Source organism: Meriones unguiculatus, chromosome 9 (genome assembly GCF_030254825.1).
Source record: "Meriones unguiculatus strain TT.TT164.6M chromosome 9, Bangor_MerUng_6.1, whole genome shotgun sequence".
In the NCBI taxonomy this organism is placed as follows: domain Eukaryota; kingdom Metazoa; phylum Chordata; class Mammalia; order Rodentia; family Muridae; genus Meriones; species Meriones unguiculatus.
Window position 1 is genome coordinate 74,278,436 of NC_083357.1, and position 24,018 is coordinate 74,302,453.

Genomic DNA, 24,018 nt, shown 5'->3' on the forward strand with positions numbered 1-24,018 from the left:
TGAGCTCATACATGTGACTCCCAGAGAACCCACTACATTTCCTTACACATCACAGCAGGGCCAATAAATATTCATAGAATGAATTACTGGGTGAGTACACACTATAGGAAGACCATAATCAAATGCGAACTTCTTAGATTTTCCCAGCTCTTTCCAGCCTTTCCTCATAGGGCTAGTTTTGTAAATCCTTAATCATGTTAGTGGCTCTCCAAGTCCTCATGCTTCAGCTATAGGGTCTCAGAGAACAGAGTTCCAAACACACTACACTACAAGCTACCATTTAGTAAATTACGTACATTTTGGATCTTTTCCCCATGAGGTAGTAACCACTGTTTGGTCTCAAGACATTTAAAGGCCCATTTAAAGGCAGAGTACCAAATTTTTCTAAAGTAAGGGACAGTACATAAACATTGAGAAGGAAAGTCAGCTCTGCCCACAAATCCCAATGCCACCGTGAAGGTCAGACCTTTCTGTGTGTGTTGGGGGAAAGAGAGAGGGTTAGATTAACATTGCCAAGGTTTTTACAAGTAAAACTTCACATATGAAATAATGTGGAAAAGCACCAGCTACAGAACTTTTGAAGTCCCTTCCAAAGGGAGTGAAGAACAAGGCTGCATGGCTTTTATTGCTGCACACTTAATGACAGAATAGACTCGGTCAGTATGAAACAGGACCACATTCTTGTGAAGGGACTTTTAAAGTCTTGCATTTTGTTTTCCTTAGGCATGGACCTCCGGCATCAGTTAATTTTGGTGGACGCTTCGAGCAAGTCTTTTGCTTCGTTTATTTTGGATGCTAAGTAAGGAGATCCACCTGGAAGGACAAAGAGAAATGAAGGATTAAGGCTTATGTCATTACTGACATTTTAAAAAGTCAATATGGGAAAAACAGCAACTATAATTCAGGTATTTCCCCACACATTTTTTTCTGACAAACTATTTCATATGCTTAACAGAAATCAAAACAGTATTAGAGGTACCCAACAATCAAATAAATTTTCTGAGAAAAATATGAGTTATAATCAGCTGAAAAACACACACTGGTTATATAGTTACCATATAGACATTAACCCAGAATATTTTCTAAAATTAAGTGTATGATTAGGTAAACAAAATAACACTGTTTCTCCATAGCTACATTTTAAAAGCAAAAAATATTCATTACCTTTAAAAAGGAGGTAAATCCATCTAAGGGGATCTTTACATGTCTTATCATAATTTCACAAAATAAATGCAAGCTTAAAAGGCAAATGTATAATATCCAAGAATCATGCTTGCTAAGATCCATGAACTAACACTGATAACTGAGTGATATTAAAAGTAATGCTAGAAGAAATTCTCCCTGTTCTCTGAAATGTTTCTATTACATTACTATATACTACACTATCATCATGTAGTCTTGGATTTACAATGTCCTCAAATAAAATTCAGTCAGTTCTTTTTAGTGTCTTTTGCAATGAAATTTTTTTTTTTTAATGCAAACAGCAAACTGAGGTGAATTTCAAATGTAGAATCACTATAATCATAAACAATGCATTCGGACATATAAAAATAACCCAAACTGTCACATCAAAGCTACACATCAGAACCCTAACTTCTCCCTATTCTAAAGCACTGTCATTGCTTAATGCTTGAGCTAATAATGATCATATTACAGTTTTCAGTCTCTGCTTTTATTTTGTATTTTTTCTCTTAAGTAAAACTCTCTACGGCTGTTGAAAACAGAATGAAGCTTCAATACCTTTTAAGAAATCAAAAGCGTTTAGACTGTCCTCTACTGTTACTACTACCCCCTCCCCCCATGAGGGAAAAAGCAAGCAAGCAGAGAAAACAGATCAACAAACACGGGGCTGCAACAGAGCTGGAAGAAGCTATATTTAGCTTTTGCCCTTGAGGATACCACTGACATTTTTATATCAAGATCTGAATCACGATAAACATTTAAGGAATCTATCATACAGTGACTCTGAATACACAACGAGGATTACAAAGAAAGTTCATAACCCTTGTGGGTGTGAAATAAGTTGGTTTCATGATTATCTCTAATAATGACCTTGGGACATGCAAGACTCGTCTTCTTCAGCTGCTTAAATGTTTAACTTAGCAGGGACTTGCCAGGCATTTTGTGTGCTCTAAAATATATTAAAATATTAACTGATAATAACTATAACCTTTAACTGATCAATGTATAGTCTGGGTATTTAAATTATAAGCTATTATAGGCTCATAACAGAAAACAAATAATTAAACCAAAAAAGAGCCCATAAGAGTAAAAGTCTTATTAAACATTATATTTACTGATGGTAATGTTAGGTGAAACAATAATAGTTTATTTAGAATAATCCTGAGTTCTCTGTCATTCCTTTGAAGATGGGAACACTAGGCTTATAATTTATGTACTTGGTAGAAAATTCAAATGGACTCCAATGACTCCCAGTCTACCCTTCTGCGTCTGGAAGAATCCCTAAGCCCAGGCTACAATTGAGCTCCATCCACTAGAGGCACTCTTGTGTAGTCCGTATAAAATACCTGCTTCTTGCCCCCAATCCTGGCTGACAGCAAGACACAGGATGCCTATAACTAACAGAAAAAAACAAAACAAAACAAAAACAACCAAAACTCTTTAATCTGTGTACATTTGCACTTCCACTAAATATTGCTATTATTAACCTCTTTTTTTTTTTCTTTTAATTTTTTTCCATGAACCCTCTTAAAAGAACAAACATATCAGTATAAAAGTAGTGGAAGGTTTCTAAGTCAGGCAGTTCTTCCTTACAGACATCTGATGGGGGGCGGAGGGGGGATGCACAGGGGCACAGGGTAAGGCTATCCGTTTGCTTTGCTTTTCCTACACAGAGCAGACACTAAGTATACAAGTCCACTCTCATCAGATTCTAGAAAAGGCATGTTTAATCTGCAGTGAGGAAAGCAGAACTATCAAGCTGTGGAGGGCTGGTATGAGAAGGAACAGTAACGGCTGGACCTTTAGAGTGGACGGAAGGATCTATGCCTTACTAGGTCAAGGGTTACATGGGTGGAAGCCTTTGTCCAAACTCATCAAACTGCACATTTAAATGGCATATAGTACACTGTAGTACATTTTTATTTGATGTAGATTATCTAATATGGTTTATTTATTACAAACATTAGCCTCGAAGATGTTGGGTGAAGGACACTTTGTAAATAAAGATTTAGATCAATAAAAATAAAGTGAGCACCATTATGCTAATTATCACAGGTAAACTCTTTAAGGCAAAATGCAGTGATACAGATTGCATAATGTTTTAAGTTAGTCTATGGATAAAACACGAGACTTAGATTTTGTACACACCTAACATCCTAGGATCAGAACATATAAAGAAAGCACTGACAGAACCAAAAGGAAAAACACACACTTACAATCATTTTGAGGTTTAAGACACCTCTATCAATAATCCACTGAACAAGTAGAGAATTAGAACATGAAAATAAATAACAGGTTGAGCAAATATGATTCAACTGATGTACACAAAACATTCCACTCTACAAAGGCAGACATAGCTCTTAAGCTGCAAACTTACAACACTTTCTGAAATTCACCAAGTCTCAGCAAACTAAAAGAAAACAAAACAAACAAAAACAAAAAAACCAAAATCAATAGCATCTGTGTTTTGTTGACAGTGACCAGCCAACTTCAGAAGCCAAGCGTCTTTTGAATATATTACAGACCATTTCTACATAATTCAATTTTCTAGTAAATTCATTTGTTGTATTTTACAAAAGTCACCAGGGCTAAAAAGAGAGCTCAGAGGTGAAGGCACATGCTAAGAGCCAGGGCTCTATCCTCAGGAGGCAGATGGCAAAGATCTCACTACCACTGCTGTCCTCTGACCACCGCACACGTGCCATGGCCCACACAGGCCTACACTCCTCTCTCTTGGTGAAAATGTTACCAAAAATTTTAAATGAAAAATAAATTCCAGGGAAAACATGGCGTATCACAACCAGTGAAAAAAAGAATATGTGAACAAATCAAAAGCATCCTGTTTACTTCAGAGACTCAATCTGTAATTTAAATTCCTAAGTGGGATAAAACAACCAGCTAAAACTCTGGCCATACATCCCAATCCTGACAAAAGCCGACCAACCAAACTAAACAAAAAGATGGACAGGAGAACATAGTCCATCTTTTTCCGTGCTCAGCATTACTTCCGATAACAAATTTCGGTGGAGATGGCACAAAAAAGGAAACCCTAGACCAGTGTAGACTCAAATACACTACGCTCACTTATCCTGTCACACTAAATATCAAGACCAAGTTAGGCTTATGTACGACGAGCAACACTGGCTTTAATGAACATTCACATTTCAAGCAATGTCATGCAATGCATTAACAGAGGAAAAAAGGCACGGTCATCTCAATTAACACAATTTCAAAACTTTGATGAGGTAGGAACAGACGGGGGCATGCTTTGTGTGTGGAGCAATCAGAAACATAGCGCCAGCATGGTTAGTCAAGTGCTACATCCTCTGGCTCAAAGCTGAGGACAAGAAAAAGACAGGAGCCATTGATACAAAATGGGGTAGCGCTTCCTGCCCCGCCTCTCCCTAACAAAAAAGAAATAAAACCACAAGAAAGGGTTGCTGGTTATAAATGATACCACTTACTCCACAGAAAATCCAAAATGACTGAATTCATAAGTGAATCTAATAAGTTGATGGATAAAATATAAATATACGAAAGTCAGTATTTTCGTATCATAGCAATAAATAACTATATAATAATTTCTGAAACATAACAATTCATAGCAAAAATAAATAAAAAAAACAAAAACCCTGTAATACTAGGCTGGAGAGATGGCTCATGAGTTATGAGCACCTGCTGCTTTCCCAAAGGACCCAAGTTCAGTTCCCAGGACCTACATCATGCAGTTCACAGCCCTCTGTAACTACAGCTCCAGGGATCTGATGCCCCTGGCCTCTGTGGACAGCTGCACTCATAGGCTCACACCCACACGCAGGTATAAACACCTATACATAATAAAAAATTAATCTCTACCTAGGGGTTGGGCTCTAGTTCATTGGGAAAGAACCAATTTAGCATGTGCAAAATCCTGGGTTCAATCCCAACATGTTAAAATAAAATGAAATGAAAACAAAACAAAACAAAACAAAACAAAACAAAACAAAAAACCCAAGCAAACAAAGCAAATCAATACCTGGCAGTAAACATGATAAACCACATATGACTAAAACACAGACACTGTAAAAACTGAAACAAAGGTGATAAAAAAAAATGTTCTAGCTAAATGAATAATACTAAGCTATAATCCACTGACCACAGAGGGTAGGTATAGAGAAAGGAACTAGTGTAGCAGTTCTCAACCTGTAGGTCTCCACCCCTTTGGGGGTTGAACGACCCTTTCACAGGAGTCATCTAAGACCATCAAAAACAAAGTATTTACATTATGATTCATAACAGTAGCAAAATCACAGTTATGAAGTAGCAATGAAAGTAATTTTATGGTTGGGGGTCACCACAACCTGAGAAACTGTATTAAAAGGTGGCAGCATTAGGAAGGTTGAGAACCACTGAACTAGAGGAAAGAGATAAGGGAAATAGAGTAGACAGATAAGGATGGGTGGCTGGAATGGAAGGCTCAAGTGGAAGGAGACGGGAGGTGGGTGGTGGGAGACACGCTAAAATTAAGGGGCATTTGTGGGGTAGTTTGGAAACAATACAGCAGAAACCTCCTAAAATATATACATATATGAAGGTGATCTAAATAAAATCATTAATGAGGGAGACAGAGTCCCAACTGGCTATCTCTTGTCACCCAATGAAGCTTCCAGTACTGGGATTGGGTTACATCTAATGGAGTTGTTGGCCAAAAGGGCCACCCAGGAATCTGCAAAAACCCAGGCTCCTGCCAAGACTACAGGTTGCTTTCCACCAACTGACAGCAAGGCCCCATTGCTAAAGACAACACTCACACAGCTCACTGAACATGAAAAGGTGGAGCTGGTGCCTACACTGAGCATTAACCCTCCCTACATTCCAGCATCTTCCTTCCAGAATAGGAAGGTATTCTGTGCACTATCAAAAGAGACTGAGCACAAATCCTTCCTTTATACCAGTATACTACCTGCACGGACTTGCTAGGACAATGGTGGTACAAAGCTTGTGGGAGCAAAGAACCAATAAATTATCTAACTTAAAGGCCTGCACCATGAAATGGAACCTATAGCCAACACTTCCTCAGTGACCAAGAACCTGACACTAGATAGCCCAGGGACCTGGGATAAAACCAAATAATGCCAGTCTAAGAAAAGAAAAACAAAAGAAAACAACACCAAAACGCAGTGATAAAGTGACCCTTAATGATATTCTGCTATTGTATAGATTAGTGACTTGTTCAGCCATCATCCAAGAACCTTCCTCTTGTAGCAGATGGGAACAAACAGAGAGACCCACAAATAGACAACAGGCGGAGTGAGAGATCTTAGGACACTTAGCCCGAAATGGGATGTTTCCTCAGAGCTCAGGGAACCCTATGGAAGAGGAAGCAGAAATAATGTAAGAGCCAGAAGGCATGGAGGACTCCAAAACACCAAGGCCCTCTAATTCACCATGAGTTAAGCTTCAGAACTCACAGAGACTGGAGCAGCACGCACAGGACCTGCACGGGTATGCATCAGGTCTTCTCTGTTTGTATACGGCTTCCAGTTTAGTGTTTTTATGGGGTTCCAAGTGCGTGAACGAGTGGGGGCCTCTGAGACCTGTGCCTTCTCCTGGGCTCTTTTCATTCTGTTTGTCTTGTCAAATTTCAATGACAGTTTTTGTTTTATCGTACTAAACTTTATTTTGTTAATGTTTAAAAAAAAAAAAAAGAATGCAGGAAGGGAAACCACTAGAGTAAAGTCTAACAACTGAGCTCATTTATACCTGCTGGGAGAGACAAAATTAGCTTTCTCCAATAGAGTAACCCTGAGTGTATCATCCACTCCAGTGCAGGCCTCACGTTCAGGGTTAGCTGACGAACATGACCAACATATGATGGACTCTATACTTTTTTGTGTTCTTTTATCTGGTTACAGTTTTGTGTTGTGTTTTGTTTTCTTTCAGCTGGTGTTTTATTAGTTTGGGGAGATTTTGTTGTTGTATTGGGTTTTTGTTTGTTTCTTGAGAAAGACCTTAACATTAACAGGTAGGGAGAAAAAAGGGGAAGAATATTTAAAATTGTTTTAAATAATGATAAGAATAATAAAGAAGAAATGTTCCCCCTCGTTTCTGACCAGGAAAATTCGATATTGTGAAGATCCAATTCCTCTCAATAGAACGTGCATTTGGAGACTCCTGTGTGACTAGACACATAGGCAGGGGATAGGGTTTTGTTTTGTTGTTGTTGTTCTTTGGTTTGGGTTGTTTTGTGGTTTAGAACAGGTTGGGTTTAAGAACTTAAGAGTGATCTCCTGCCTACCATGTCTGCGTTTCATAATTCTTAATTTATGTTAAGTTCGGTTGTTTTGTGGTTTAGAACAGGTTGGGTTTAAGAACTTAAGAGTGATCTCCTGCCTACCATGTCTGCATTTCATAATTCTTAGTTTATGTTAAGATGAAAATGGAAAAATAGCCACCCCCTCAAAAGACATTACATAAGAAAAAAGCATGAAAGGCTTTCACTAGTAAAGATAAAACTTTTCATATATTGAAGCTATAGAGTCAACACAGGATGGTACAGTTGTAATACTGACATAAAGAAACCAACCGGAGAAAGGAGAGAAAATACAGAAATACCTGATTTGATTTATCACAAAGTTAGCACTATAGGCCACTGGAGAAATAATGCCCTTTTCCATAAGTGGCACTACGGTACTTGGTCCAGAATAATGAAAGCTTTACCCCTGCCTCAGAACACACATAAACGCAGTTTCTAAGGTAGAATGTTTGAACATATCATCATAGCCTTGAAATTCTCATGACCACAAAAGAGGCAAACTTTTCTTAAAATCAAGCAACCCGTGAAAATGAAAATGTTAAACTGGGCTACTTTAAAACTAAAGATTTCTGCTTGTGAATGAACACCATTAAGAGTACAGAAAAACAAGCTACAGAGGAGATATTTGCAATACAAAGGACTCTTACCTGGAACATTCATGTATATTGTTCCTAAATGTCAATAAAAAGGATAACTGGTGGGCACAGGGGTGCAGGCCTGTGATCCCAACAATGGCAGGTGGAGGCAGGAGGGTCAAGAGGTCACCCTCGGGGCTTGATGCCATTTCTTAATCCAGGCACTGACTACATTGGTAGATCCACTCTGTAATAGTTTTTTAGATTTTAAGTTTTAAAGTTTATGTGGACACTGTGGAGTCTGACAGCAGTTCAAATGATCAGTGTTGAGCCAGCGCTGACTGAAGCCATGGGCTGGGAGAGCCATTCCAATGCACTGCCTCACTGAGCTCTCAAACTGCATCTGTACTCAACCGCTTCTTATTTTCACTACGTAAAGAGCCCATATTCACAAAAGCCACCCAGCTAACAGATGCCACAGAGCTAATCTGTATTGCCTGAGCCTGCACTCCTTCGTCACCATCTCATACCGAGCCTTACCTCATTTATAGGACTTCCTGCTTACTAATTTCCTGCCATAATAACATTGGTTGCTGCTTTCTTATTTTTTTTCAAACCCATAATCTGATCCCTGATCTTCTTTCTTCTTGAGAACACTGAAATCATTTTCTTGTGATTTACTCTTGCACAGCTTGAGCCTGGCTACCATTAGATAATAAGTTCTTTGGAAAATAACTATGTCTTATGTCTCTCTGTGTTGTTCACATCACTCTGAGCATACTTATAAAGGGACATATCTTTGATGGAAGAAATGAAGGCAATGAGGCACTATCTAACCTTCTGTTCTTATATCAACTACCAGTTCCACAGAAGCCCCTCCCCAGAGACAGAAGGCAGGTGAAAAGTGTACAATGTAATTCTCATGATAAGAGCAACTAGTCAAGCAGAAATTGTAAAAGGAGCCCATAGTTTTGGCACGCGGTTTCCCAATCTGATAATGGACATTCACAGAATGCCAGAACTGATAATATACCCCAATGGTGGAAGACTAGCATTTCCCTCTAAGATCAGATATAAAAACAAGGATGTCTACTTTTATCATCCGTATTTAACATTTTACTTTACAAACTTGGTAAGAAGAAGAAACAAACAGCATCCAGACAAGAAAGCAAGAGGTCAAAATCCCTATTAATGGATAATATGATATTTCATATAAACAATCCACCTGAAGAACACACTCAAAACTATTAGAATTAATGATTTCAAGGTTGCAGAATATACGACCAACACATAAAAATCACTGAATTCCTATACATTTGCATTGAATACCAAAAAAAAAAGGAACTAAGACAATAACCCCATTACAACAGCATCAAAAGAACAGGAAATTAGAAGCACAAAAGATGGATGCAATTACAGAATATTTAAATACACGAGAAAACAGACCACACCCACGATCAGACCACTTAACACTGTTATAACAGCAAACCTTCCTAAATTGCTTTACAGATTCAGATAATTCCCATCAAAATATCTTTGTAGAAACTGAAAAGCTGATAGTAAGACTAACACAGAACTGAAAGGTACCCAAAATACCCCAAACAATTCTGCAACAGAAGAATAAGTTGGGCTAACGCTGCGCAACATGAAAACTTCTTTCAAAGCAATTACAATCAAGACTTTGTTGTACTGGCACAAGGACATGATCGATGGAATAAAACAGAAGCTGGAGTGGGAAGTGGGGGTTTGTTTAGTCTGCTTACTACTGCAAACACCATGGCCAAAAGCACTGTGGGGAGGAAAAGGGCTTATTTACTCTACATGTCACACTCACAAGTCCAAAGCAGGAACTCAAGCAAAGGGGGAACCTGGAGACCATAAAGGTGAATCAGAGATGGCAGAGGCTCACTGCTTAGAGGCGTGCTCTGCTTGTTTTCTTGCATTCAGAACAGCATGTTAAGAGGCGGCACTGCCCATAGTGATCTGCACCCCCCATCAAGAAAATGCCCTGCAGACTTGCCTACTGGCAATATGATGGAGGCATTTTCTCAATGAATCTCACAGGACTTTATCTTTTATGAAGGTGACAAAACAAAAACAACAAACAAACCTAAGCAGGAAAAGTGTTTCTTTTTGAGGTGATTAAAGTGTTCTAAAGTTTACTGTGATGATGGCTACAAGTGTCTACTCCTCCATCACACACTACTGACACATCCACACTTTAACTCAATAAACATGAATACCTTATCTCAACAAATTGTGTTTAAAACAATCATGTGGACTCAGTGGTGCTGGGTAAACAGATGTGAGCTGAATGAAGAACGAGAGCACTTGAAGACCGTGCAATACTTGGTTTTTAATAAAGACACTGCATGTCCTACATGTAGACCAAGACTGCATAAACTTTTTTTGTAGTTTTTATAGTAAGGAGCCTTGCAGGCTTTGACAGCTATATGCCCATGGATCGTTTTCACATCAAACACTGTCAAGTTTCTGTCCTATATTTATAGAATTGATGCAGGAGCCTAACAACATTTAGGCTCAAGCGAAATCTCTTCAAACTCATCAATATGTCTAGTTGATCATTTTCATTGATACACAAGCTTGCTCAAAATTAGAAGTGTTTCCCCCACATTCTTTTCTGAAATGCTATAATCCTCTCCTGCAGCTTATTCCACTTCTTTCCTCCTTTTCCTAACAAATAAAAATAAAAGGTGTTTTCATTTCCAAATCAGTGCCAACTGAAACTGTCTTTAAGGTCACAGATTCTCCTCTGCCTGTGTTTTTATTTGTTTGTTTTGTTTTTCAAGACAAGGTTTCTCAGTGTAGCCCTGGCGGTCCTGGAACTCACTTTGTAGACTGGCTGTCTTCAAACTCAGAGATTCTCTTGCCTCTGCCGCTGTTTGGGATTAAAGGTGTGCACACCATGACTGCAAAACACAGATTCTTCTCTGTGTGCCCTCGCGCCCACCTCCCCGCACTCTACTTAAAGGTCATCACAGCAGCACTCAGCTCAGTTAGTGCTCTTGTCTCAGCTTCTCTTACGCTATTCTCACTTTCCATCTCTTTTGCTGATTTTTCCTTTTCTAATTTATAAATGTTTGAGTTCCCTACCTTTACTTTCCATGGTTTTTAAGTTGGTACCATGTTTGTAGTGCTAGGGATTGAATCTAGAGGTTTTGTGTATAGTACTTAAGTGTTCTCTCACTGAGCTATATCCCAAACCCACTAAAACAAAACAACACAAACAAACAAACAAAAAACCCTAACAACAAAAAAAACTACAAAAGGAGACAAATTCTTACTATGGCACCCAGCCTGGCTTTGAACTTGCTCTGGCCAGGACAGAACTCCCTATCTTTTGCCTTAGCCTCCAGGGTTGCTAGAGTTCTATGCTAAGCCTGTGCCAGCAAGCCTGACCTCCATGACTTGAGACTAAGTACAGACTCCTCTTCTGGACTCTTAATTCATCCATCTTTCTACTTTCCAATTCCACTTGGATTGTCTCCTGAGTACTTCATCCAACACTAAGACATATTCTCCTTCTCCAATCCTGTCTAAAATCTACCAACCCTCACTAATTCTTCTTCTTTCAGTAAATTGCTCCAGTATCAGATTAATTCTTTAATTTAGAGCTCAACCAGAAATAGTTTATTTCCAGTATCAATTGAGAGTGAATGACTATCTCAAATTCATTTGCTTCTCTCTGTCTTGTGGTAGGTCACAATTACTATTTCCATGTAGATTTCCAAACTAGCCTTCTAAACAGTCTACTAGTTAATTTACCTGCCTGTCAGATGTTTCAAAAGTGAACTCTTTTAACTTCTGCTTTTGGTAATGATGGAAAAGCTTGTTAGAGAACATTGTTCACAGTGAAAATTAAAAAAAAAAATCAGACAAAATTAAAGACAAAAATGATTCCCCACAATAAATATGATAAAGGAGGTATCGAGGAAGCAAGACTATAAGTGTCCAAAAGTTCTGGAAAAGACCTGAGGAAGCTAAAGAGATTATGATGGCATTTTTGACATTTATCGGCCCCTCTCTCAGGCTATTTGCTTGTTCTTGGTATGTGAGAGGCTAAAACACGGGCGAATGGCCAAGGAAGGCTGCTCAAGGGCAGAACTGCTTGCTGTGCCATGACATTGGAAATAAAACACCAACTGCAGTGTAATACTAAGGGGTTTAGGATCCAATTCGGGGGCCAGTGAACAGTGTAGAAGCAAATTTCATGACTTAAGTTTTCTCTCCAAATACGATCAACTTTCAGACTTGAACAAGGCAGAAGACTAAGAAACAAAAGAGAAAGTTTTAGAAAAAATCAGGAGGCTTTAGTTTCTAAACATTTCAGATGAGCAGAGGAACAACAGTGACAGAGCTCAGAACCAGTTCTAATGAACATCCTTGGGCCCACGCTGTAAACTTTAGAGAGGGTTTCAGACATCATTCGGCATCAGATTCAGGAGGACTTGGTAAAATAGACTGCCAGCCTTGCACAGTGTTTTATTCTGTAGTTCTGAGGTAAACCCAAGAGTTTGCTGTTAGTCCCCAGACTACATCTTGAGAAATACTCCACAGTGAAATACATCCACACTTGCCTCATTTGGAACTCTCAGTAAAGCAGAACTTTCCAAATGACCAGCAAATGATGTTACAAAATCATATTTGGGTGTATAAATCCACTGAAAGTTCACAATAGAGCAGTGCATTTTGTATAATGATCTTTGGAAATTCATTGGCATGGTTTTAGATTCCAAATGTAACTAATGTTAAGAAACTACCACTGCTGAATTCTGGTTGGGTGGGGACAAAGAGTTTCCTCAGGCATCTGGAAGACAATCAGTCTTTCCTTTCCCATCCACCTATGCATGAGAAGTCCTATTTTCTTTATATACTTAAACAAAACTACATATCCTAAGAGAATGAATGAAGATGCTGACATGGGAATGTTGTTATTTTTTTTTTTAACTAAGCCAGAGTATAGATTTATAAAAATATAAAGCAAGTACATTTTAAACTGATTGTGGAAAAAAAATATGAAAACAAAAATTTTGCAAGGATGATTATTACTTCCATTAACACACATTTTAAAATAATTAAATACATAAACTGAGGCTGAAAAGAAACTAATCCCAGAAGCAGCAGTTCTGTCAAGCACCTGGGTTTGATACCAAGAACCACAAAACAAAGCAAGATATTTCCTATAGAACAAACTGCTTAAATAGCAAATCCCTTTACCTAGTTTTCTTTCAAGTTCTGAAGAACCTTATTTTTTTTCTCCCCAGATCCTCTCAGAAGGACAAATCAACACTGAAAGACAAACCCACTCTAGCAGAAGTAAACACAAGGCACATGATACAACCATCCCAGTGCCGTACCCCAAGACTAATGCCCAATTGAAACTAAAGAGATGGTGGAAATGCCTGAGGGGGGAAATCTATAATCTTACTTTTTAGAGTTAATGAGCATCTAGAAGAACAAAGGGATAAAGAAATTAAGGAAATTTATCAAGAAGACCTTGACAAGACAATCTTCAAAGTGAATGAAACTTTGAAATAGAAGTGAAAGGCCAAAATGTGAAGGAAAAACTTAGCAGAGATTGAAGCAGTGAAAAGAAACATTTGAAATGAACGAGATGATTGTTAGGTCTTAAAGAAACCTAGAACAAATGGCTAACTTTGGTGCCTATTTAATTAACATATCAAAGTGGACTCCGGTCTCTCAGCATGGCCAACACTTGTTGTAGAAGTCTGGCTCCTCTCAGCCCCCTATCCTGAATCTTTTTCATCCCTGAGCTTCCCTTCCCTTCCCCCAGTTTCTCAGCCCTTTGGGCTACATATCCTTTTGGTCTCCAGCTCGCTCCTCGCCTCTTGGTTCCTGGTCCCTGGTCCTCTTGGTTCCTGGTCCCTTATGCTCTCTCTTTCTTCCTCTCTTGCTCTCCTCATCCCTCCTCTCATGGTCAGGTCTATTCTACTGACCCAGTTCAGTCTGGACTCTTGCAGATGCCTCTAGTTAAGCTCTCCCTCATATCCACAATAAACCTCCTTACCCACACCCAGGAGCAGTCATGTCCTTATGTTTTTCATTCAATGATCAAAGAAAAGCCACAAAGGTCTCATCAGTAGCAGACAAGACTATGCAGAAGAACAAAGTTCAGTAATAGAGGACTGCATCAAGACAATAATGCAAACACATATAAGGAGCATGAATGATATTTCCAAGAAATCTGACAGATTCAAGAGGTTGAACTTGGGAATTTAAGGTATAGAAGGAATAGAGGTAAAAATCAAAGGGAGTATCCTGAGTACTTAATGAAATTACAGCCGAGAACTCTCCAAACTTAGAGAAAAGAAGTAGACATGCAAACATTTGATGTCTACAGAGCTCCAAGTAGACATGATGAAACAACTATCTATGATACATCATAGTCAAGATGTCAAAAATACAAAGCTAAAAAAAAATCCTAAAGGCATCATGAGAAAGACGTTGACTCACACACAAAGGCAGAAATATCAGAATCATGCCAGACCTTACACCAGCAATGACAACAACAAAAAGCCAGAAGAGCTGGGAACGAAACATTTTAAACTCAAAGATTAAACAACTGGGGACCAGGAATGCTATAAAAGTATCTTTCCAAATTGATGGAAAAATAAGGATATTTTAAGACAAATATAAATGAAGCTAATTAATGACAACCAAGCCAACACTGAATAAATTCTTAATGGAATAATACCTTACAAGGAAGAAGAAGAAAGATAACTCCTTCAGGAAAATACACGAAAGTTTACATTCCAGAAGGTAACTGAAGAACACAATGGACTATACTCGATACCCAACAAACGCTTAGAACTAATATGGGAGAAGAAAAAGAAATATCAGTAATCTAGCAAAACAAAACATCACCTAACAAACTGGTAGGAAAGCGCAAACCCCTTTCTATAATACAATTAAATGCAAATGGCCTTGACTCACATTAAAGAGACAGAGACTAATGGACCAGATGAAAAAACAAAACAAAACAAAACAGGAACCAACTGTATCAGTGGTCTCAACCTGTGGGTTGCAAACCCTTTGAGGCCCAAATGACCCTTTCACGGGGGTTGCCTAACACCATCTGGTAAACACAGATATTTCCATGTGGAGGACCTGGAGAAGACTTGTGCAGGCCTGTGCATGCTGCCTCAGTGTCTGTGATTTCATGTGTGCATCAATTCTTTTGATTCAGAGGGCCTTGTTTTCTTGGTGTTCTCCATCCCCTCTGGCTCTTACTTTCTACTTCCTTTTTCACGGGGTTCTCTGAGCACTAATGGAGTGATTTGATGGAGACATTCCACTTAGGGCTGGGTGTTCCAAATCTCTCACTCTTGCTGTCTCTCAGGGTCTTCCTAATCTCTTACTCTGGCTGTCTTTCACAATGTTTGGCTGTGGGTCTCTGTATTTGTTCCTATCTGCTGTAGGAGGAAGCTTCATGATGGCTGGGCAGGGCACTGATCATATTCGTCTTTCTGGGTCTGGGACACCTCCCTCCCTCCGGATGATTTTCTTCCAGTGTAATTTGTTTTCTGAAGCAACTGTACCCGAGGACTTACACTGACTTCTTTATTGTTTTCTTGCAAATGATTTCCCCTTTTGTTTTATGCCACTTACTAATTATCTATTAAGGGTGTAGTTCTCAACCTGTGTGTCAGGACCCCTTTTGGTTCACATATCAGATATTCTGCATATCAGATATTTACACTATGATTCATAACAGTAGCAAAATTACACTTATGAAGTAAAAACAAAATAACTTTATGGTTGGGGGTCACCACAACATGAGGAACTGTATTAAGGGATTCAGCATCAGAAAGATTGAAAACTACTAAACTATATGCTATCTCCAAGAAACACACTTAGCTATCAAGTATACCTAAGAACTCAATATCAAAGGTTGGAAAGAAGCTTCCAAGCAACTGGAAATAAAAAAACAAGCAGGCATGGCTATCTTTTTTTATCAGATAAACTTCAAATCAATACTAATTAGAAGAGAGAAAAGGGACACTACATGTTTAAAAAGGAAACCGTTCTTCAAGAAGATAGAATTGTAAACATTTGTGCACCAAATACTGGAATCTCTAATTTCATAAAACAAACACTAAAAGCCATAAGAGGCCACATATGCCCCGACATAGTAAGAGTGAGGTATTCTAATATCCTACCCTTATATTTAAACAGGCTTTCTAAACTAAAAAACAGCAAAGATACTTCTGAACCAAAATATACTATGATAAACTGAGCTTATTAGATATACACACAAAATATTCCCAATAAATAAGGAATAGGCATTTTTTTTCAACAGCACATGGAATCTTCTTCAAATTTAATCATATCTTAGGACATAAATCATGTTTAAAAATAAAAATAAAAAATATCAAGATAATTCCCTAAGTCCTACTGAAGCACATTGGAATAAAAGTAGAAATTAAGAAGAAGAAAACTATAGAAATTATGAAAATATTTTTAAAATAAAACAATTTTAATGATCAGTTTGTCATTCAAGAAATCAGAGAGAGAGAGAGAAAAAAAAAAACAACTCCAAGTAAGACTACAACCTATCAGAACTTCTGCGACAGCCAAGGCAATTTAATCAAGTTGTAAGTGCTCCCATTAAAAAATCTGAGAGGCTGAGCAGGGCCTGTAATCCCAGCACTCAGGGAGGCAGAGGCCAGCATGGTCTACAAAGCAAGTCCAGTGCAGCCAAGACGACAAACAGACTCTCTCTCTCTCAAAAAAAAAAAAAAATCTTAGAGATGGGTTCACATGTGCAAGCACCCTAAATTAGATTTTAAAATAATATATAATATATATTAAAAAAAAAACAATAATGAACCTTAACAAGGAGCCAATTCCAAAACCCATGACCAGAAAAAATCAATTAAGTAAGACATTCATGAAATGGACACTAAAAAGAGCAATGTAGTGAAATCAAACAGAGAGATGGGTATTTGAGAAAGTTAGTAAGACTGGTAAATCCTGACCTAGGTAATCTGATAAAAAGAGGGAGAAGGCACAAAGCAACATATTAGAGTCCAAACAGTGTCTGTACAACAGATTCCAATGAAATACAGAAGATGATCAGAGAACACTTTCAAAATGTATACCCTAAAGAGCTGGAAGACTTAAGAAGAAATATGAGAATTTCTAAATATCTTCCAAACGTAATGCCAACACATAACAAACAGCTCAATCACAACCAAAAGCTGTAAGCTCTAAAGAAATGTCTCCCTCAAGGAGAAGCCTGGAACCACACATGTTCAGCACTGAATGCTACCAAACCTTCAAGGGAGATCTCGTACCAGCTGTCACTGGCTTGTTCCACAACACAGAAAGCAAAGATACACTACCAAATGCACTTGAGGACGCCAGTGTGATTCTGATACCAAAACCTGACAAGGACTCAACAGCAACAGAAAACTACAGCCCAATGTCTTCAATAAGGTCAAATGCGAAAGTTCCCAACAAAGTATTTGCAAAGTAATTCAGGAGCATATTAAGATAGTACATTATGACCCAGTGGACTTCATTACAGAAAGACAAGACTGGTTAACATAAATAGCCTATTTTATTTTTGAGACAAGGGATCTATCTCACCGAACCTGCAGCTCATCCGCTGGCCTAAGCTGACTGGCCAACGAGTGCTGGGGATGACCTGTCTTTGTGTCCCCAGAACTCAGAGCACAGACGTGTATGCCTGGCTTCTCCATAGGTGCTGAGGATCTGCACTTAGGTCCTCATGCTGCACAATAAGCAATTTGCTGACCATGTCACCTTTCCAGCCCGCAAAACATGTTCTTTTAAGTCTTTCACTACATATTTTTTTTATGTTATAAAATTACCGGTTCACAAAAAACCCACAGTTTTAAGCTAAATAAAATAAGTAAAATGAAGAAAAATATTAGCTGGGCACAGTGCTACAAGGCTTTAATCCCAGCACCCAGGAGGCAGAAACATGCTCTGTCAGTTTGGCCAATCAGGAATAATAATAATAATAATAAATAAGAAGAAGAAGGAAAAGAAGAAGAAGAATCAAGCTAGTTAGGCATTGGCTTTTCTTAGAGAATCCATATGACTCTAGTGATCACACATTTCTCCTTCTAAATATTTATAACACATGTTTAAATATAAAATACTGTAGTAAGTGGTAATTTTATCTGGGATAAATATATTCATGTCAAAATGGCTTTTTATGAGAGTAATAAAGAAAAAAATCCATTCAATAACATAACAACCATAGCTTTATTTTAAGCCCAACACATTGATTCTGATTTCACACATGTAAAAGTATAAGAACAGTGAATCTTAACGGAAAGAGACGGAAATGGAAAAGGACTGGGAGTCTCTCCGGTGCAGGCAGGCACACTTCACTTACGCGGGAAGAACTATGCAGTACTTGGAGCTGTCTACCTGCAACTGAGATTAGGAAAACCTCTATTGCAAGTCTTTAACCCGAGTTAACTGGCTATCTCCCATCCCCCACCCCCAAGACCAAAAGGTCCAAATTGAAGAGACATCATCAATTCCACTAGTGGGCCCTGGACTCTCAGGTGATCAAGACAGCCCAGCTCGTGACGCCCACCCCAGCCCAGAACTACTGCTTTAGTAGACAACACCAAGGCACCACATATTTGGATATGACAACAATGTTGTTCTGTTATAAAGAGATTCAAGTGTGTGTGTGATATTTACATATGTGTTGTATTTTATACACACACATAGGTTTTTATTTTTTTACACCAGGAAACATTAAGAAACACAGTTTAGACAGCCTGTATGAAATCCCTGCAGTCAGCCTGAGATGTGCCTCAACTGGCACTGTGTGCTCTAGCATGCAGGAAGCCGTGGACCTCTAGCACCTCAGTAACCATGGGGAGCAGGAGGATCAAGTTTAAGTTCATCCTCAGCTACATAATCAAAGGAGGCTGGGCTACAGGAAATCTTGTCTTTACACGGGAAGAGGGAGGAAAGCCTCTATAGCCTACAGTTTTCAAATTTGTCTGTCTGTCTTCCCTCCAGGATTTCTTCGGGCATTACATCAAACTACGTGACACTGTAACAACTCCTTTCTTCAGCAGTTAAAAAAAGCTGATAAACTTATATCATCAGATCAAATACCTTAGATATTTTATACTGCATTAATCTTCTGGTTCACTAAGTTGAAGAAGTAAAACCTACTTTTTACTGAAATACACCTGAATGCTCATTTCAGTTACAAAACTAGTTACAAAAACAGCATTTCCAGCCATTTCTCGCATTCATTTTTCTGGAGTCATTTTCTTTGCACAAACTGATAAGGAAGCGTGTAAGGAGTTACAGCTGGCCGCACGGGTGCTGCTCCAAGTTTAAGAAAAACTTGCTGTGGGCAGAGTGGGGGAGCACAGTCAGGGACTTCCGCACCAGGAGACCTTAGTATCTGTAAGGCCTTACAACACCTAGCGCGAGCCCCGCCAGAACAACTATGGTGGAGCAGTAGAAAGGGTGGGACAGAGCTGTACCGCTCATTGCCATGCTTTCCAATATGCCTAGCTTTCTCGTTCCAGCATCAATGGAACATTGTTTAAGTATCTGTAACTTCTCTGAAGATAATTTTCAGATTTATGAGCCATAAATCATACTTCATCATACATAGTAGGTACCAATATTCCTCTTAGTTCATGTACTTGTTTCTTCCCAAATGTTAAGTCCTTTATTTTCCTGTTACTGTGATAAAATACTCAGTCAAAAGCAGCTCACAGTTCAAGGTCTATCAGGTCAGAAATCACCAATGAATGCATGAGGGCAGTGCTCAGCCAGGTTTTTTTATTTTGTAAAACCCAGAATTCCGTACTCAGGGAATCGTGTCATATATAGTGGGTGGGTCTCATGCCCACAGGTCTGTCCCCCATGACAGTCTAGATTCTGTCAAGCTGATGAATAGCACTGACCACCAAAGCTGGTTCATGGATAGGATTTAGGAAGTTCATAGCCTTAGGAAACTCCAGATGTTTTAAACTGAACTGATGAGCAACTCTACAAGGGAAAATAACCCATGGTATCAATACACTCTTAAAGAGTACAAAATGTGGAAAGACTAAGAGATCTTTCTTAAATATGTGATCTGAAGAGAAATACAGAATAGAGTTCCTTCTTTAATTGAACAGGTATAAAATATGATTACCTTACGTTCCGTAAACAGAAAGAACTTTGGAATGAACTCCTTTGCTTTATGCATGATAAAACTAAAATTTGCGGATGTGAAGGGAATGTTAAAGCTACACAATGCCAGCAGAAGTCACCAGCTTCTTGCCTGCACGCTCATCTATTCTCATTCAGCTGCTCACACAAAGCCAGAAAGGAAGGCACTGGCACACAAACTGCCAGCAACCATCCCATATCTGATAACTAAACCAGCTAAGAGAAAATTGAGTCATCATTTTGGGTACTACTGGACCCCAACACATGCTAACATTTTAATTTTTATGTAAAACAACACACTCTCTTGGATACATTTTAGAACATGCTTCCTTCATGGTGGAAACAACCAACAACTTGTCAGTCATCTAAGTGCTGAGTATTACTGCAACCAATCACAGCCAAGAGCACACACTTGACCCTCGAGGGGCAGAGGACATTTAGGAGAAACAGGACTTCAAGGAGGCACTTAAGCACATTTCTTGCTCAGTCAGTTACTCTGAAAGCACACAATAAAGAGCAAATTAGTTGAGTGGATCTTTCAGTAACTGCTGAAGCTGTTCAAAAAATTTTAGGTAAAACCTCTTTTCAAAGTTTATTCTCTTGTTTATTCACACTAAAGAATAGCAAGTACAAAAACCAACAACGATAATATTCAGTGAAAAGATTTTTTGTAGGAAGTAATTAAGTTGAGAAAGCTGAAAAGGAATGCCTTATTTTGGTGTCAAGATGAATAAGAATCCAAATTTTGTTTTTAATTTTTTCCAAAATAATTACAAAACTGAAAGTCTATAAATAAGAATCTAAGAAAGCCTTCACTTTCATGCCTCCCTTTGACTTCTGAAATACAGTGCAACTTTCTACCATCTGTTATTTTAAAGCAGAAACAGTAATGAACATATGGGGCTTTCTCTATCAAGCAGCTGTAGTGTAGTTAAAGTTATAATAATTCTCTTTCTGTAAGATAAATTTACATTAAAAACCTGGCCAGTGAGAAATAAATAGTTTGGCCTCAGCGCCTTCTTAAACTATATTTAAAAATTCAAAAACCATCTACAACAAATTACAGAGATGTAGATGAAATACCTAAATCTTATCCTTTTATCTTTAAGTTTTAGTAGCTATAACAGATGATGCACAAATCAGTTTATCCCATCACACAAACCCATAGCTCATGTTTTCCTTCTTGATCAAAATGTGGGAACACTCGTGGGTTCAGATACTCATTCCTTAAAGCCAGCAACTAAGTTCTTCAAAGTTGACGGTTCAAATCCACTATTTCCGTTGAGTCACTCCGCTCTGAACCACAAACCCACTTGTTTATGAGGAAAACCTCAACACACATGACCTACGCCTTCCCCTTAAGCTGTGCAATACACATGTGAGTTTGAAGAAACTGAAAGAACGCAGAGCACACCTGACCACTACATGGAAATGGAGCTACCACCTACCTTTGTCTGGATGGTTCAAAATCATAATTCTCTTGTGTGCTGTTCTAATCTTGGCCTTGCCAGCAGATGGGCTGTAAAAAACAAAAAAACAAACAAACAAACAAACCTTAATAGATAGTATAAAACACAGATTATAAATTAATGATTTATATGGGTTACAAGAAATTAAAAACTAATGAGAATTTCACCATCTTGTGGACAAATACAAAATTACAGGTTTATGATTAATTCCACTAATCATCAAAATAAATCATCATGACAATACTGTATTGTATTTTCCTTCAGTCCTTTGTAATGTCAATTCTTATTCTCAGCTTTAAAAAGTAAATAAATAAAATATGGGTTGGAGATTTAGCTCCATCACAGAACTCTTTCTTGGCAAACATAAGACACTGGGGTTCAGTATCAAGCACCAAAATCAACACAATACCACATCTAACAAACAGCTCACATACACAGGCCAGGAGAGTCACGCTGTGCACACTAAAAGGATCACAAGCTCATGCTTCTACAGTCATTTGGAAGAAGGTGACACATGTCATCAAGGTATTTGAGTTCCAGAACTAGCCTGCTAGCTTTCGCGACCAGTCTTGCTGAAGAGTATTAGGTGGCGTTGGTCTAAGTCTCAATGTCTGTGCTCAGGTTTCCTCACTGCAGGGCAACAACATACTCCCCACAGAGCAAGGATCCCCTGGCCTGAAAGGCGCGCTCCAGAATAGCCGCCTTTCAACAAATAATCTCAAAACTCCATAGAGTTCACAGTACACCTAGCTTTGTAACAAACCCGGTGGAAAGTTTAGAAATGTAGGTCTTAGTAACCTACAATGCAAGTGAAATTAAAGGAGACAATTAAACATAAAATTCCTATGGCAAAGTGGTATCTTCAGAATTGCAATCTCATTTGTATATTTTCTGAGCATGGAAAGAATTCTAGCACCAACACTAGAATCTATTGTTCCTAATGGCTATCGGATAGAAAGGACTCCACTTCACCAGGCACAGATGGGTAAACTAACAGCCAGCCTAAGGCCTGAGAGTAGTTGTGAAGCTCAAAGGAATCTGAATGGATAAACCACGCGTTAGCAGAAACCACACAATTTTAATTACTCAGGTCTAAATTAAAAAAATCCTAATTGTACTGCTCTTCCACTATGAGCTTGTCTTGCTCACTTTAACTCTCTGAGTTATAATTTTCTTTCATGACATACACAATAAAGCCTACCTCCAAGGATTACCTTAAAGAATAAAGGGTGTTTATGAAAATTATATACTTTTGTACTTTTAAGGAACTACATGTAAACAACCTACCACTTCTTGAATGACTCAGAAGTATTATCCAGAGTATGAATTAAATGCAGCTGAGACTCTGCAGAGGTTGGCTGATTCTTCTGAAGGGCCCAGAATGCTGCTTTAAGATCCTCCTTCTGTTGAAACAACTCCCGTTGCTATCAGGTGTCAATCCCTGATCCTGTTAATGTTAGTTTCTAGCAGTTTCTTGCCAATTACACGTTACCGCTAACCTCCTAAAGGTAAGTAACATATTGCCACACATGTTAAAACACCCCATTTAGGGCCTGGAATAGTGAGATATGCCTATACTTCTAGCATTCAAGAGGTTGACACAAGCAGATCTTGAACTCAAAAGGCTATGTAACAAGACTGTCTCCAAAGAAGTCCCTGCAAGACAAGAATGGCTCCTAGATAACTGAGCACACAAAACATCCTTCCATAAATAAACCAGTTCCTTTACGCAAGGACCCAAGAATACTTTTGGTTGTTTACAGAAAGAAGCCTTATGGAAGAACATTTTTAAACTTTCCTTTTAGTTAGCTCTCAAACAGATACTGTTTGATTTCAAAGACTATTGAGTTTTGAGAAAGTAAAGTGGCAAACAGATATTCACAAGAGCTAAGAACACTATTGTATTTAATTGGTTATTAAGAAATGAAAAGTGCATCATTCTGAAACCCAGCACAAGTCTACTCCTGTGGTTGATATACACTGATCCTGTGTTTGAGTGCTCTACAGCACTTTCACACTCATTATACTACCTCTGTTCTACAGCCTGACATGTCTTCTTAAGTACATTTAAGTGACCTACAGGTAGGCTAGGACTTGTAACTTAAAACATCACCTCAGACTGAAAATGCAATAGGTGCTTGATAGATTTTACAGTACCCCCCAAACAAACACAAAACAAAAAACCCAAAACAAGAATGACAATGACAAAAAAGTAAATTCCTTAAAAAAATTTTGGTTCCACCCTAGTAAATACTGACATTATAAAAGACTATTGTAATATTAT

At 38.4% G+C, this 24,018-nt stretch overlaps 1 protein-coding gene across 1 annotated transcript in view; it reads right to left on the minus strand.

Moving 5' to 3' along the window:
* Nucleotides 1–599: 599 nt before the first annotated feature.
* Nucleotides 600–24,018, minus strand: part of Dnajc15 (DnaJ heat shock protein family (Hsp40) member C15) — a 56,123-nt gene continuing 32,704 nt past the window's right edge. The window contains exons 5-6 of the mRNA XM_021655702.2: nt 21,714–21,784; nt 600–813 (exon numbers count right to left, since the gene is read on the minus strand). Coding sequence (XP_021511377.1) covers nt 740–813; nt 21,714–21,784 — 145 coding nt within the window. The 3' untranslated portion in view covers nt 600–739. The remainder of the gene's footprint in view (nt 814–21,713; nt 21,785–24,018) is intronic.